Source organism: Ceratina calcarata, unplaced genomic scaffold (assembly GCF_001652005.2).
Source record: "Ceratina calcarata isolate Rehan_Ccalc_2016 unplaced genomic scaffold, ASM165200v1 scaffold40.2, whole genome shotgun sequence".
NCBI classification, from domain to species: Eukaryota; Metazoa; Arthropoda; class Insecta; order Hymenoptera; family Apidae; genus Ceratina; species Ceratina calcarata.
In genome coordinates this window covers 312,577-326,383 of record NW_017163422.1, presented here as the reverse complement: position 1 = coordinate 326,383, position 13,807 = coordinate 312,577, and the positions used below count along the sequence as shown (strand labels likewise).

General features: G+C 39.8%; 1 protein-coding gene across 3 annotated transcripts in view; it reads left to right on the top strand.

Annotated features, from left to right (window-relative positions):
- The window catches only part of Pde9 (phosphodiesterase 9), a 112,299-nt gene that overhangs the window by 90,865 nt on the left and 7,627 nt on the right, over positions 1-13,807 (top strand). For all 3 annotated transcript variants that reach the window (XM_018027097.2, XM_018027095.2, XM_018027096.2), the window contains exons 6-11: positions 384-508; positions 1,527-1,734; positions 3,515-3,629; positions 12,309-12,546; positions 12,944-13,330; positions 13,507-13,758. In XM_018027097.2, coding sequence (XP_017882586.1) covers positions 384-508; positions 1,527-1,734; positions 3,515-3,629; positions 12,309-12,546; positions 12,944-13,330; positions 13,507-13,758 — 1,325 coding nt within the window. The remainder of the gene's footprint in view (positions 1-383; positions 509-1,526; positions 1,735-3,514; positions 3,630-12,308; positions 12,547-12,943; positions 13,331-13,506; positions 13,759-13,807) is intronic.

The following is a 13,807-nucleotide window of genomic DNA, read 5'->3' as shown; positions in this document are numbered from 1 at the left end:
GCAACTACGCGCACCGATGATGAATAAAACATTCACTTATAAAATGTCGTTGCGCTCGATATCACTGAAAGGACGTAACGCTCCGGGCACACATTTGAATAACGAATTCGCTGTCTGGCCGTTTGAACGATTCACGCCGGGGATTTTTAACGCGATTCATTCTCCGCCTCTCCATGAAATTCTCGTTCGAGCGCGATTATTGTCGTCGGTGTTATTTATTAATAACGGCCCACGGCAGCCTGTTTGTTTGGTAAAAATCATACGAGGACATAGTGGAAACGGATACGCGTAATCGATGGAACGTTTCAAATGTCGAGAGATAAAAATGTTGTCGTTTCTGTCTCTTTTATTGTAACAGAGCGTATTTCATGTGTCTGTTACAGAACTCTTTAGACATGCAGCGGAGGCTGGACCTCTGGACATCGTGAAGCTTCGGAAGGGGGACAAGCTGTTGAACATTTCTACCAATCTGCCGGCAAACACGGCCGATTCTCCCTATGTTCTTCAGGTGGGTAACGATCGTGCCGCTGCTATCCCACGCAGCTGTCTCAGTCATTTCAGCCACGTTCCCTACCCTGAATTCTTCGTTAACTAATATAATTCACCGTCTTCCCTAGAATTCCTCCTTGGCTTTGAACGAGTGTCACTTAGGCTGAAATTAAAAAACTTCGTAATGCTACCAGCCACGATTACTCTTTCGGTTTCCTCGTAATCCGTTCGAATATCGGAGATTCCCTTTCTTCGAGAAATACGCGGGTTCTCCAAATTGGTTTTTGTTTTAAGAAAGGGGAATTTGCAATTCATTAGAAACCTCTCGGTTTCAACCCATTCGTTCGAGCACTCAATCGTATTGAAATCTGTCCGTCGAGAGGATACGGCGATCGGTCGTCAGCGAGATTGGAGAGCTAAAATTTCACGAGTCCGCTGCACTTAATTGGAGTTGATTGAAGTAAAATCTTCCTTTTGTCAGATTCACCGGATCGCCTCATCGACGAACATTTCAGTCGCTAATCGAGTGGCACTCTTGTTTCGGGCCATCTCTAGAATCGTAGTAAAATCCCTCAGGCGGTATAATATCAATGCTGGTCGATAGCCGCTATTAAATTAAAATCGAAGGAAGGACGTAATTCGCCATTATTACTTGTTTCGAGTTTAGAGAATGATCGAATTAAACATCCAGTTAAATTCGTTTTATTACTAACAGCGTTGTCGTCTTATTTATGTTTAATCGCAAGAAGAATCACGTTTGCGGTTATTATGTATTTAGTGTTCCTGTTATCGGAAATATTAAACGCAAAGAGTAATTGGCGAAACATAATGCCTATCCACTTTCTCGCAAGAGATAAGACTAGACAGAAGTAAACAAAAGAACAACAGCGATGGGTTCTCCCAGTTAGCGATGTATCTTATCACGATTAGACGGAAGGACAATTTCGCATTGCGTTTTACGACGCGCGTTCGATTGCGCGTTTGACAGAAGACTGCGCGCTGCCACGGGAAGTAAAAGTATGTGTCCTCTTTTGAAGATCGTCGGAGCGCATCCGGCCTCGTCGGGGGTGATCGAGGCGGAAGTACTGTGGGCACTCGAGAGACGCGTGGAGGCCTTGGAACAACAACTGCGGGAGCATCAAGAAGCTCTGAATGCATCACCGTCGTTCGCTCTCCGCGAGCTGAAGCGACAGGTCGACAGTTTCAAAAACAAGTTGGAGAACAACGAACAGCTAAGTTGGCTGAGTAAGTCTTCCATTACAAATGAATGATTCCTATATAAAATCGTTTCTCGGAACATTTCGATCTTCCTAATCACTCTCCGAGTTCAACGATATTTTAAATTTGATCGATGAGATTCGTTGGGAGAACGACAAGTAATCTTTTTCTTTATGTAAAATTTAATCGTGCGGTGAATCGATTTTCTTGCCGGGCCGCGCGAGTACACCGAGTCGAGCATACAGTTGGTTGAAGAATCGTTCATGGGAAAATAAAGGAGGAACCGAAGCGGACAGAAGCAATTCGATGCTTTTCGATTTCAACCTGTCCCTTCGGTTCGCCGTCGCGTCGTTCCGTTTCTCTTACCTGCTTTTGTCGAAACGCGGATTCTGTAATACATATATCTCCTTCTTTTTTCTCCATTGTCAGCCGGAAAATGAAACTTCAGCGGGAAACAGTTGGCTTCGACGCGAAATTCGCTTCCGTTGAGAACCAAATTTTCCATTTCTCAGCACGTCGCGTCGACGAGCTAAGTTAATATAAAGAATAAAACGAGAAACGAGACATTCATATCGATACAAAGAATCATTGCGATTCAAGTCGTTTACCTTTTTTTGTAAATGTTCTTCCTGTCAACTCCTTTATTTGCCGCGCGTTTATGAAATACAATTTTTTAATCTAAAAAAAACATTGATAAAGAAAACTTCTTATTTATTGAAGTTTTATTATACGCATTACAATTTCATAAGCCAGCACTTAAAAGATTGACATGGGAAAGATTAAATTTGTCGCAACACGTGAAGCTTGAAGACGATCGGTCAGAAAAATTCCCAGCGTTTGCGGTGAATAGAAAAATCGTTCTGACGTCCGTCGCGGACGATGGATATACGCTCGAATAAACAGCACATAGGCCGAATACGCTTGCCGCTGAATAAATATTTGCCTGTGCAAGGAACCGTCGCGGCTATTCCTATCTTCGGTTTCTAGCCAAACGCTATATAGCCCCAAGGTTCCCCTACGAGCCGGCTATTAGCTAGCTTGACCCCGAAATTTTCCCTTTGCTTGATATTTCTTCGTTCCTTCGTAGACTGCAACTTCCCTTCTCCTGCTTTACTTTACCTCCATTCTCCTTCTTCAAAATGTTACGTTTATATTTTTATTGCCATTTAAATTGCATTAGTTGCATGGTTTTGGTAACTTTAGCATTGAAGATAATCGGTGAATATTTTATTATTTGTTATTGCAATCGATTCTACATACATATTAAATTTTCTGATACTAGGATCTTCGTTCAGAAGCTAGTGTAGAAAGATACTTTTCTTTCTACCGAGTCGAGGTCGGATGTTTTAATACACGTTTCGAATTAGGCATCGTGCTGCGACGGATACAATATTTCTCGCGTTTCAACGTTCCACGGAATCGTCGCGATGAAAAGACGTGCGTCAAAAGCTTTCACGTTCTTAATTTACTTGCAATCACCGCGTCGGCCTTTTATTCCTAGCTTTTAGCGCGACGCAAAGCCGTCACTGCTCGTTTCGACGTTTATCGATCTGACTCGACTAATACTGGATTTTCTTCCACTCGTTAACTGCGTTCCCTCTTATTTGCAACAAGAAAAAATGTAGCAATTCGAGTCGCTTGATAAGTGATTTGATCCAAAAGTAAAGAGGTTGATTGTGTGATTTTTTTTTAATTGTCAATTCTGTATGAAAGATGCATATAACTATGAGTCGGGATAATTCATCGCGTTAGGGCGAAGCGACCTGTACATTGTCTGGTTTAATCTCAGGACTATTGTCACTTTCAGACTTCTGCAAACAGCTTCCGGAGCCCGTGTGCGCGGAATCGTATCACCGTCTGCAATATCGTCGGAAGAGCGACAGCATGAAGCGGAAGGTGCGAGAAAAGTTCCTCAACATCTGGTAAGTCAATAAAAATTGTACATTTCAGTTTCGTACATGTCTCGGATTCTTCTTTCTTTCCCCTTTTTGGTTGCCTATAGTTCGTGCAACGAAACGAGTCAATAGAAATTGCAGTTACAATGGTTAACTGACATGCACAGTGCCGGACAGAATTGTGACATAAACTGATCAAATTTGCAAACATGCAACAAGCTCGTAATTCCGTCCGGCATTGTACGACTATAGTTACTGACTCGTTATACGCAGTGCAACACATCTCTGCGTCTCAAACTGCGAAGGGAAGAAGATGAAGAAACTATAAACAAGTTGATCGATATTTTCGCGATACGATATTTACGACGAAGTTCCAAGGAAGTCGCAATAAAGTTACTTTTCTGGCATTAAAAATAATAAATAATGTTTGATGTTTACGATAAAAAATTTAGTATCGCGCATAGGTAACGTGGATTTAACAGTTAAGAAAATGCATAACGAATGAATTCCCTCGCGCATAAACGGAATAGGAAAACATCTTGCGAACGTCGTGATTGACGTCACGTGGAGTTTGCGAAAACTGTCACGTTCATTGAGTCCTGCAATTGAGACTAAACCGATATATTTCCACGTGAACTCATCAATTTAACGTGCAAGGGATATACGGTATAAATTAAGATCGTCCCGGAGTCGCAGGCGAGATAAACAGGGACGTTCGTCGGCGACGCGGACGAATTTCGCGGGTGAATATTTATCTCGATGTAGATTTCTACTGGTCGGGTCGTTTTGTCACAGAGCCGACGCGATGGCATCGCGGATCCGCGCTTAAACGGCCAATCGGTTCGACGCTGATGATTAATTTCCCCCTCGAGACGTTTACCGTGATTCTCCCGGGTCGTCTGGTTGCGTAATGCCCACCTACCCGTCCGATCTATCCGCCGTTCGCGTCGCATCCATCTACAGGATGGAGGATCAATTGCGTTTAGATCAAAGTAGCAGCTGGAAAAATATAGGAATGAACCGGGACGATCCCCGCGTCCCGTTCGCATATACACCGCGTGAAGGATGGCCGCGATATTTTAACCCTTTCCCATCGAAACTTTCCCCCTTGGAGGAGATAAATATTTTTTTACTGAACAAGTAATCCCACGGTACACAGTTAATCATGAAACAAATTTAATATTATATTTAGAATACAATGAATCATCCGAGTCATTTATGACTAAAAAAAAATGAATTATCTCAATAGCCCGTGATTTTTATTATATGCACTGATACGAGATTGTCTTTAGAAATATTCGATGGGTAGAATATTTTTATAAAACGGTTCGATTGTATTAGACGAACCATGATCGAGGTGGCTGAGATCGAGCCACTGGGAACTTGTTCAGGTTGACAGACTGCCGGTCACCGATACGTCGATGATTAAGTGCCATCGATAATCCGATCTATTAAGCCGTTGTTCCTAAACTACAACATTGCACGACGACAGTCGGGCGGCGAGATCGATCACGACCGGTTCCATGTGCATTCGAACCGAGCGGCACGAAACATCGAGCAACGATTCTCGATCTTCCGTGTTCGATGTTAGATAATAAATGAACTAAGAGAGGCTAACTTTTCGTATCTAAAATCTTGTGACCGGAGAAACTTCCGACCCTCGCGAAGAGAATTTCTATCGGGAACGCGCATCTCGATTTGAATTTTCGAATGAGATAATATTTTCTAAAGTTGAGAGACCTATTATTTCCAATACATGGATAATTAGAGTGTGTGCGTACCGTAAACTCGGTTACGGTCCACAGTGTAAAAAATTAATTGGCTGTTAGTAAATTTACATTTTCAATGGAGTCAAATAAACCAAAATAAATTTCACGTGTACGCAGTGATATTTCTATGCACGTACGGGCGCTGGCCGACCAATTTAATACCTTCGCGAAAGCTTTTTGATGTTTGGTACCATGTACTATGTACCTCGACAAATTGACCGTAAATAATTGAACATACCAAGCTTTTACTCGTGTTCATGGAAAAATGTCAAAAATAGAATTATTGTGGAAAATTCATAGCTCAGTACGATATAAATTTAGTCACGAGGTTCCTCTTCCATAAAAAATTAGAGAAAGCAGTAACTAATACAGATTTTTTATTTTTATCTCTAAATTTATTGGTAAAAAAAAATATACAACAAAATTAATAATATATGAGTAAAATTAATGAAGTGTAAAATATTAAATAGAAAGCAATGCATCCACATTGACTATTCTGGCAGTGATAATCTTAATCCATTGATTCCGGTTTGCCGATGAAATCGAAATAAGCCTGTTACATCGACTATTTAGATGCCTCTCGAATCATGCTCTTGCTCGAATCATCTCGCGTTGCGCTTGAAGTAATCGTCGAAAATGGATTGTTCTTCATCAAATTTAATCTGCTCTCGGCGAATCGCAGGTAACAGGTAAAACGATTTTCTCTTTGAAATTAAATCAATTTATCAGTTATATCGAAGTCTACGTTTCCGTCGGTATTGGAATTGAGAAATCCGGGTCGTGTATTTTCTTGCGTGATGCTGTAAATTAGTGTCGTGGTTAAATAATACTGTGCCGGCTCTTTCAAAAGAGCTTCGTAATTGTCTTAATTGATCGAGTTAATTTCAATCACTGCTATACGAAAGAACAACTCAATTCGCTCGGAATCCAATTTGAAGTTTTCATTATGCCATTAGATTCCCGATACCGCAGAAACTTCTTTCCGATCAATACGACCATTTTAACGGCAATTCAATAATTTGACGTAATTACTTACCGACATAATTATAGTATATCTTAAAAAAGAACCTAGCCTCATAAAGTGTAAAAATCCAGTACTAAATATTGTACTCTGCTGGAATATTTTGAAAAATTTGTTTCTAATGTAAATGTTAATTTATTATATATAGTACAGTAGTAATTAGTAAACGTTTATATCCATTATATGAATGTTACACCGATCAAGAATCATAGATATCATAGAAGCGTTATAGTTTGCACTCCAGTAGTATAATTCAACCACTGATCAGACATGCGACTCTAACTAAATCTATTAAACTTTACGATACTCGCAAAACGAAGTTCGATGGATTCTCGCGAAGAACGACTATTATGTTGGATAATATTGAAGATTTTCATCGATTTTCATGCCCTTTCAAAAACTGTGAAATAACAGGAAAAAGTTGTATTGTTCTCTGTCTGTTTAAACTTTTTTACGGAATTGTTCGGAACTTTAAATCGCATTCAGTTGATGACACTGCACTCGCATCTCGCGTAAGTTATTGTCGAATCCCCGAGTACATATTCCGCGGTGAGCATTTTTCCAGGAATATTATCAGAGACACTTTGTCAAGTCGAACGTATCCTGATGGACGTTGCCCGGTGCTATTTTCGCGCGCTCCTCGATCATAATGGACGCGGATCGCAACGAGCTGCGAACACCGTTTTATGAAACGGTGGCCGGGGCGCAATAAATAAAAGTCGGGTTTCATTTAGCGTGCGCTTTCCGACACCCGCGAAGTGCGTGTCCACCGATTTTCCCGGTGAATTTATCGCAATTGAACGTCGCGGCGGAAAACTTGTCCAGGAGGCGCGTGATTTATTTTCATATAAACGAAAGCAAAATTGTTTATCGCCGAGTGTTTCTACGCGCATCGTTCGTCGATAAATAAACTTTAATCACGTGGACTCTGCTCCAGTGGCTGATTTCAGCTGAAATGTGAATTCAATTCAAAATAAAGCTCGTTTCTTTGTAAATGTTTTACAACGTGTTTTAAGTATTCTACGATGTAAACTAATCGACGAGGTGGCATATAACTATGTACGTTGATTTAATTTCCTTATAAAACTGTAGTCACATAAAATTGAAACACTAAATCAAATTTATATACGCAAGTAAAAGGAAGCCTGAGTAAATCAATTTAATCTGCCACATCATTTCGTTCATACTCTCTTAATTATAGTAAAGACTGAGCAACTTTATAAACCAGCCGCATGCGTTCGGTTGCGCGACACATGCGAAGCGAAGTTTCCTTATAAATCAAGTCGCCACAGCGCCGCCCCGTCGCGATAATGCCTGCTGGTTAATCATCGATAGCGTACGGCGGACTTTTCTGCGAGAAGTCCAAATGCGAAAAGGGGGCTCGACCACAGAATTATTTACTCGTTTTATCCGCGAGACTTTATCGCGACGATCGCCGCAGGATGTCACCGTAGAAGCGCGTGTAGAATTTTCAATTGCCCGTGAAAGGAGGAAGGCAAAACGCGAAATGAGGAGAAAAAAAGGAGCCGGAGGAGGAACTTCCGCCACGGTGAATTGTGCATCCGCTGAATCGTCGTTGGATATGCACGATCCGTGGTTGCGTAATAAATATTGCGAGGTGATCCGTAGTTACGATTAACCCGTTGCGACTGTTGACTGGCAGATTCGAGTGAGAAGATTCTCCTACTTTCACCTTTCATGATATCTGACGTCTAGTCTTTCCCTATGCAATTTTTTAATCATGATGGAAGCATTCAAAGGTCAAACCAATCGACTACGCTTTCTTCAATTAATTTTTATCTTTCATTTCTCAAATGGAATATATGAGAGACGCGAATAATGCTTACATAATGATTTGATCAATAATGACTGACACCGTAATTGTCTAATAATAATCAGCGAAAATTGATCAATATTCGCTTTTACATGAAGTGGCATAAATTAAAGAGGAAGCACTACGTAATTGGTTTTCATCTACAGTTGATTACAAAGTTAAAATATTGTACTGTACTATATGCGTTTTAATAGTACAGACAAAATTTTAAAAATACTTCCTTTGACAATATTAAAAGCTTTCTCGGTTAACGAAAAGTGCAATTATTTGGAAAATTAAAAACGCTGCTCGCGTTAACAAGAATTCTCTCTTTGATCTGTAGAGTATGATAGAGCTTCATACTAAATCACAAAGAGAACAGAATTAATTCTGAATGAGATAATATATTCAAAATTGACATTTTTATCATCTGAAAATTGTTACGTATTTGTTTATCAAATGTAACTGCTGTTTCGACAATTTAAATAAAACTTTGGCCAAAGTAAAATAGGAATTTCGTTTATAATGTATACAGAAACGATGTTGTTTCATGCGCCACAAACATTAATGTATACTTAGGTAGCCATTAGTAATTGGACCTCTGGTCGATGATTCGCTTTTCAAAAACATATGCAATTTCCGCATTAAACAGGAATTCTGCAAACTAATTCCCTTCGAGTTGAACTATTACTAAATAAACAGATAGATGCAGATACTGAAATAGACACGTTGGAGTGTTGTAGAGAAACAGTGGTTGAGTCAATTTTAATATTAATAAATCTCCTGCCGTCGTGCATAAAAGAAAATCTTATTTCATTTTTAATATTACGTAGAATGGAAATAGTATAAATTAATGTACGTACGTATCTTAATCCATCGCGTCCTTGAGCGCTTTTTTTACGTACTCGTGTATCACGAGAAGAGATGGTCTCTACGATATGAATTCAGCTTAAATTAAGTTCGACGCTCATATTAAATTACCAACCTTGTTTTCTCGTCGACGAGATGGTAAACGCAGGATTGAAAATTCTTGGAACGAAACCAAGGATGCGAAAAACCTGGAACGGTTTACATCCTACACGATCCTTTGTGGACAAAGATCTCAACGGGGTATTAAATTGAAGAATAAACGCGACAGTGAGAGAAATTAATTAAATCCTTAACTCCCTAACTGTTTAATGAGAGACGAGAGTTTAATGCTAATTCCGGTTTAAGTTTGTGTATTTTCGCATTTGAAAAATAATTTCGCTGTCTCGATAAACTGTGACAAAGGGCATTGAGCGCACCGAACGACGACTGCTTCAAAACCGCGAAATGTTATTCCAGCTAGTGAAGAGTGCTCGAAAGCAGCATTTTGCTTGTCTTCAATATTTCCACGGGCAATAAATTCTTGCGAGCTAATAGAAATTGTTGAATAAACGTACCAATCTGTAAACAATCGTTAAACAGCGTGTTCGACTCGCTCAGCGTGTAATAGCGGATTAACGTGAAAGCTCATCGGTCCGCGTGGTGTAGATACGCGTTTTAAATGCCAATTACGCTCACGAGTAATTTTAATAACCGAAGGAACTTTGATGTTCCTGTCAGACATTTAAATGTCAAGTTATAAACGTGAGGCTATCGCCGCAGCGAAATGCAACTGCAGAGCAAATACACTACACCTAACAGTTCATTGAAATTCGTAGTTCTGCATTTCATTTTCTGTTTTTTTACACGAAGATCTGACGATGCGGCAGGAGGATCAATGTGTTAAAAATAGTTTCAACTATTAAACTTGCGCCCCGTCAGATTTTCGCAGAGATTACGCAAATTACACGAAGCAACTTGGACTTCTCGTGGAGTTGATCGCACACGAAATTTACTTTTTGAAGCTCGAGATCCGAGAATCCGTGGGGACCGTTCTCTAGCCCTTGTTCGTGATTCTCGTTTTACTCGCCTGTAGAGACTTTTTATAATCAGCTCCGTTCCAGAAAATTACTTTTAAAAGTTACCTGTTTTTTTTTCTTAAATAAAGGCTGATTATATCAGAACATGCTTTGTGCTGAACTCAACTTCTCTGTTCGTTCTGATAAATGATGTACGAAATTGTGTAATCAGTAGTAATTGCTATTAAACCGCCCAAACAGAAATATCTGATTGCCAATATTGTTGGACGACTGATAAAAATGCGTGTCACGTACCATGGAAATTTTATTCGATCGTAATCCCATTCGTTTCGTCCCAACGAAACGTTTCACGTGAAATTAACCAGAGCTTTTCTTCCGAACTCATGAATATTCCTAACATGTTGAAACATCTTATAAACACAACGGAATTAATGATCGGTATGATTTATTGCAAAGATTTATTTCAATAGGTCCGTTGGAGAATTTCTTGGAAAAAATTTAACGATACTCGTGATCGATCGCAGATTTTTATTTTATGACTACGTTTTTTCCGTCAGTTTTTCGTGCTACTATTTTTGTTGTCGTCTGTATGATTTTTCTTTTGAAATACATTGGGAAGTATCGAGCTTTGAAAACAATCGCTCGCGAGCTTTTGTCACTAGAGAATTTATTTCTCGGAGAACCAGTGTCTCGATTATCGCTTCGTAACAGTTCCTTTTTTCGTTAAAAAGAAGAAAAAACGAACGCAAATCGATTTTCATGATAAAACAAGACAAACAAATCCTGTCGTGACAAACGTACTCGACGAACGACGTACGAAATATGTCAATCAAAGCGTGATGCAAATTTTACAAAGGGCTGTTTGCAAAAATTGGACGAAAATATATATACAATATCATCACACAATTTACAATTAGAATCATTATAAATTCGTGAACTTGGAAAAACTATGGTAACTGACTCGGTGAAATCCTCGAAACGCTATTAACCCTCCGTTATTCCTATAATAACCTGCCAATCCTGAAGTTATGATAGTGAGCATCACAAAACGAATATTATTGCGTACCATGATTTGATGCGCGAGCTAAATGTGCGGTTTGCTATCACGTACTTCTGCTTGATCTCCTCGATTCTGCTTCGTTCTCGTTTCCATCGACTCCTACGTAATTCGAACCAAAGTGGCCTAACAGATCCTCGTGGAGCAGATTTTCAGTTCACGGAAAATCCTCGGATTCGCTGTGCGAGCTGCTTATATTGCGTCTTCCAATAACCGATCCACACCGATCATGCGAAACAATACGGTTTTCGTTATTGAAGTTAATTGGAAATAAAATAGACCAATCACAATATTGATTCATAATGCGTGAGGCCACTTGTTAGAGTGATATATTTATTCGAGCATTAAATGCGTAAATATGCATATTGAGGATCAGTTTCACTGTTGGCTAAATTATCTTTTCGGTCGAATCATCTGTCGTTCGTATTATCCGATATTTAAATAACGTTATGTCAATATTTTCTGATCACCGCAAACTCTCCCGTCCGTGTTCCGAGCGGATCTCTTCTGAACAAAAAACTTCGCAATTTTCTGTTTGCTCTGAGGAACGTCATAAATATTTATTCGACGTTATATTTCATGGGACGTGAACTGTCATTGGGTGCATGTAATCGTGATTGGCCGCGTATGCTACCTGGCACGTTACTCCAGCTGATCGATACATCTCTAATGTAAATTCCTATCCGACGTATGGCAGGTGCTTTACGTTGATTTAGTTCAATAAGCGGATAATCTATTATTCCTCAAAGTACCGAACGCCGAACAACGAAGGGATGACACGTTAATCTGATTAATTTCGTCCTTATATAGGAACGATGAAGAGACGAATCGATTATCGTGATCTCAAAGAGCTTCTGACGGTCCCTTTGAATGCTAGTGAAATTTTATAAATTTCTTTCTCCCAGCGGTAATCATGTTCATGAAATTATCATTTATTACATCCAAAATTAGGTTTTACGACCACTTTATTACTCGCGAATTTTTAACGACGATTCTAACGATACTTTGCAGTTGCGTGATTCAACAAATTTAATGTATTATAACAATAACATGTTTTTACCGTTGAATTAAAAATTCATTTGTGCGCGACCTAAAATGAGGAATTACGTACTCGCCGTAGTTGGAACAGTGAAGCGTAGAAATTGATAATTTTGTTAAAGCGACGTCTCGGTGTCGTCGAGCGTTCGAGAGTGGCTGCGCTCGCCAGCTTTCGACGCACGGCAGTGGGAGGACGAGGAACTTCTACTGATGCTGCAGACGATGTTCGTCGAGCTGGACCTACCTCAAAAATTTAACATTCCTTTACCGATACTACGGAACTTCCTCTACGAAGTTTACAACAACTATAACGAGGTGCCGTTCCATAACTTCAGGCACTGTTTCTGCGTGGCGCAAATGGTAAGTATACATACTATATACATCTATGTACAGCCTGTTCACGTTTATTGCATTGGAACAAGATTCATGAATCTTCCGTTCGTATCTAATTGCGACGTACATCTCGGTTTTAATGAATGGTTCGTGCTCGTCCTTCCGGGAGGCGACGGTACACAAATAAATATAATCTAAAATTATAATATCCGTACGAGTCAAATAACGATATCGAGTAGCTAAGTTATGAGGAAACATTAATGAACGTAATTAAGCATCTCTGGCCATCTGTTTTTATTCCTGCGTTGCTTTAATTGTAATTGCCAATTTTGTTTGAAATAACAGTTTATTTTGGAACGTGTATACAGAAACGAGTGACCAGAAGTCAAGATTAATTTGGATTAAAATATGTTTATCCGCGCAGATGTACGCGATATGTTGGGCAGTGGACCTTCCGTCGCGAATAAGCGACCTGGAAGTTCTCATACTCATCGTTTCCTGCATCTGCCACGACCTGGATCATCCGGGATACAACAATATCTACCAGATAAACGCTCGCACAGAGCTGGCGTTGCGTTACAACGACATCTCACCCCTGGAGAACCATCACTGCTCCGTAGCCTTCCGGGTGCTCGAGGCCCCGGAATGTAATATACTGTCCTCTTTGGATAATGCGACCTATCGAGTCGTACGCGAGGGTATCATCAGGTGTATACTAGCGACGGACATGGCCAGGCACAACGAGATCCTCGGGCAATTCACCGACACCATCCCGGAATTCGATTACTCCAACAAGGCGCATATCAATTTAGTAAGTTCCAATTATATCTACATAATACATAATGAATAAAAATTATTTGTACGATTGTTAAACATTTATTTTCTTTCTTGATATCTTGGTCACTTATAATTAAAATAGATAATATTAGATCTTTCAATTAGTTTCAAGATTCGGCAGCGTTAACGAAATTGTATTCACTTTTCTAGTTATCGATGATCCTCATCAAGGTGGCGGACATTAGTAACGAGGCACGGCCAATGGAAGTCGCGGAACCGTGGCTGGATCGATTACTTCAAGAATTCTTCAAACAAAGCGACGCGGAAAAACTCGAAGGACTTCCAGTAACGCCGTTCATGGATCGCGACAAAGTAACTAAACCATCGTCTCAGGTCAGCTTCATCGGACTCGTTCTGCTTCCGCTCTTCGAAGCCCTTGGGGAATTACTTCCAGAACTGCAGGTATTTACTAACTTCTTGTTATCCAATGTAACATTTAAAAACAAATTAT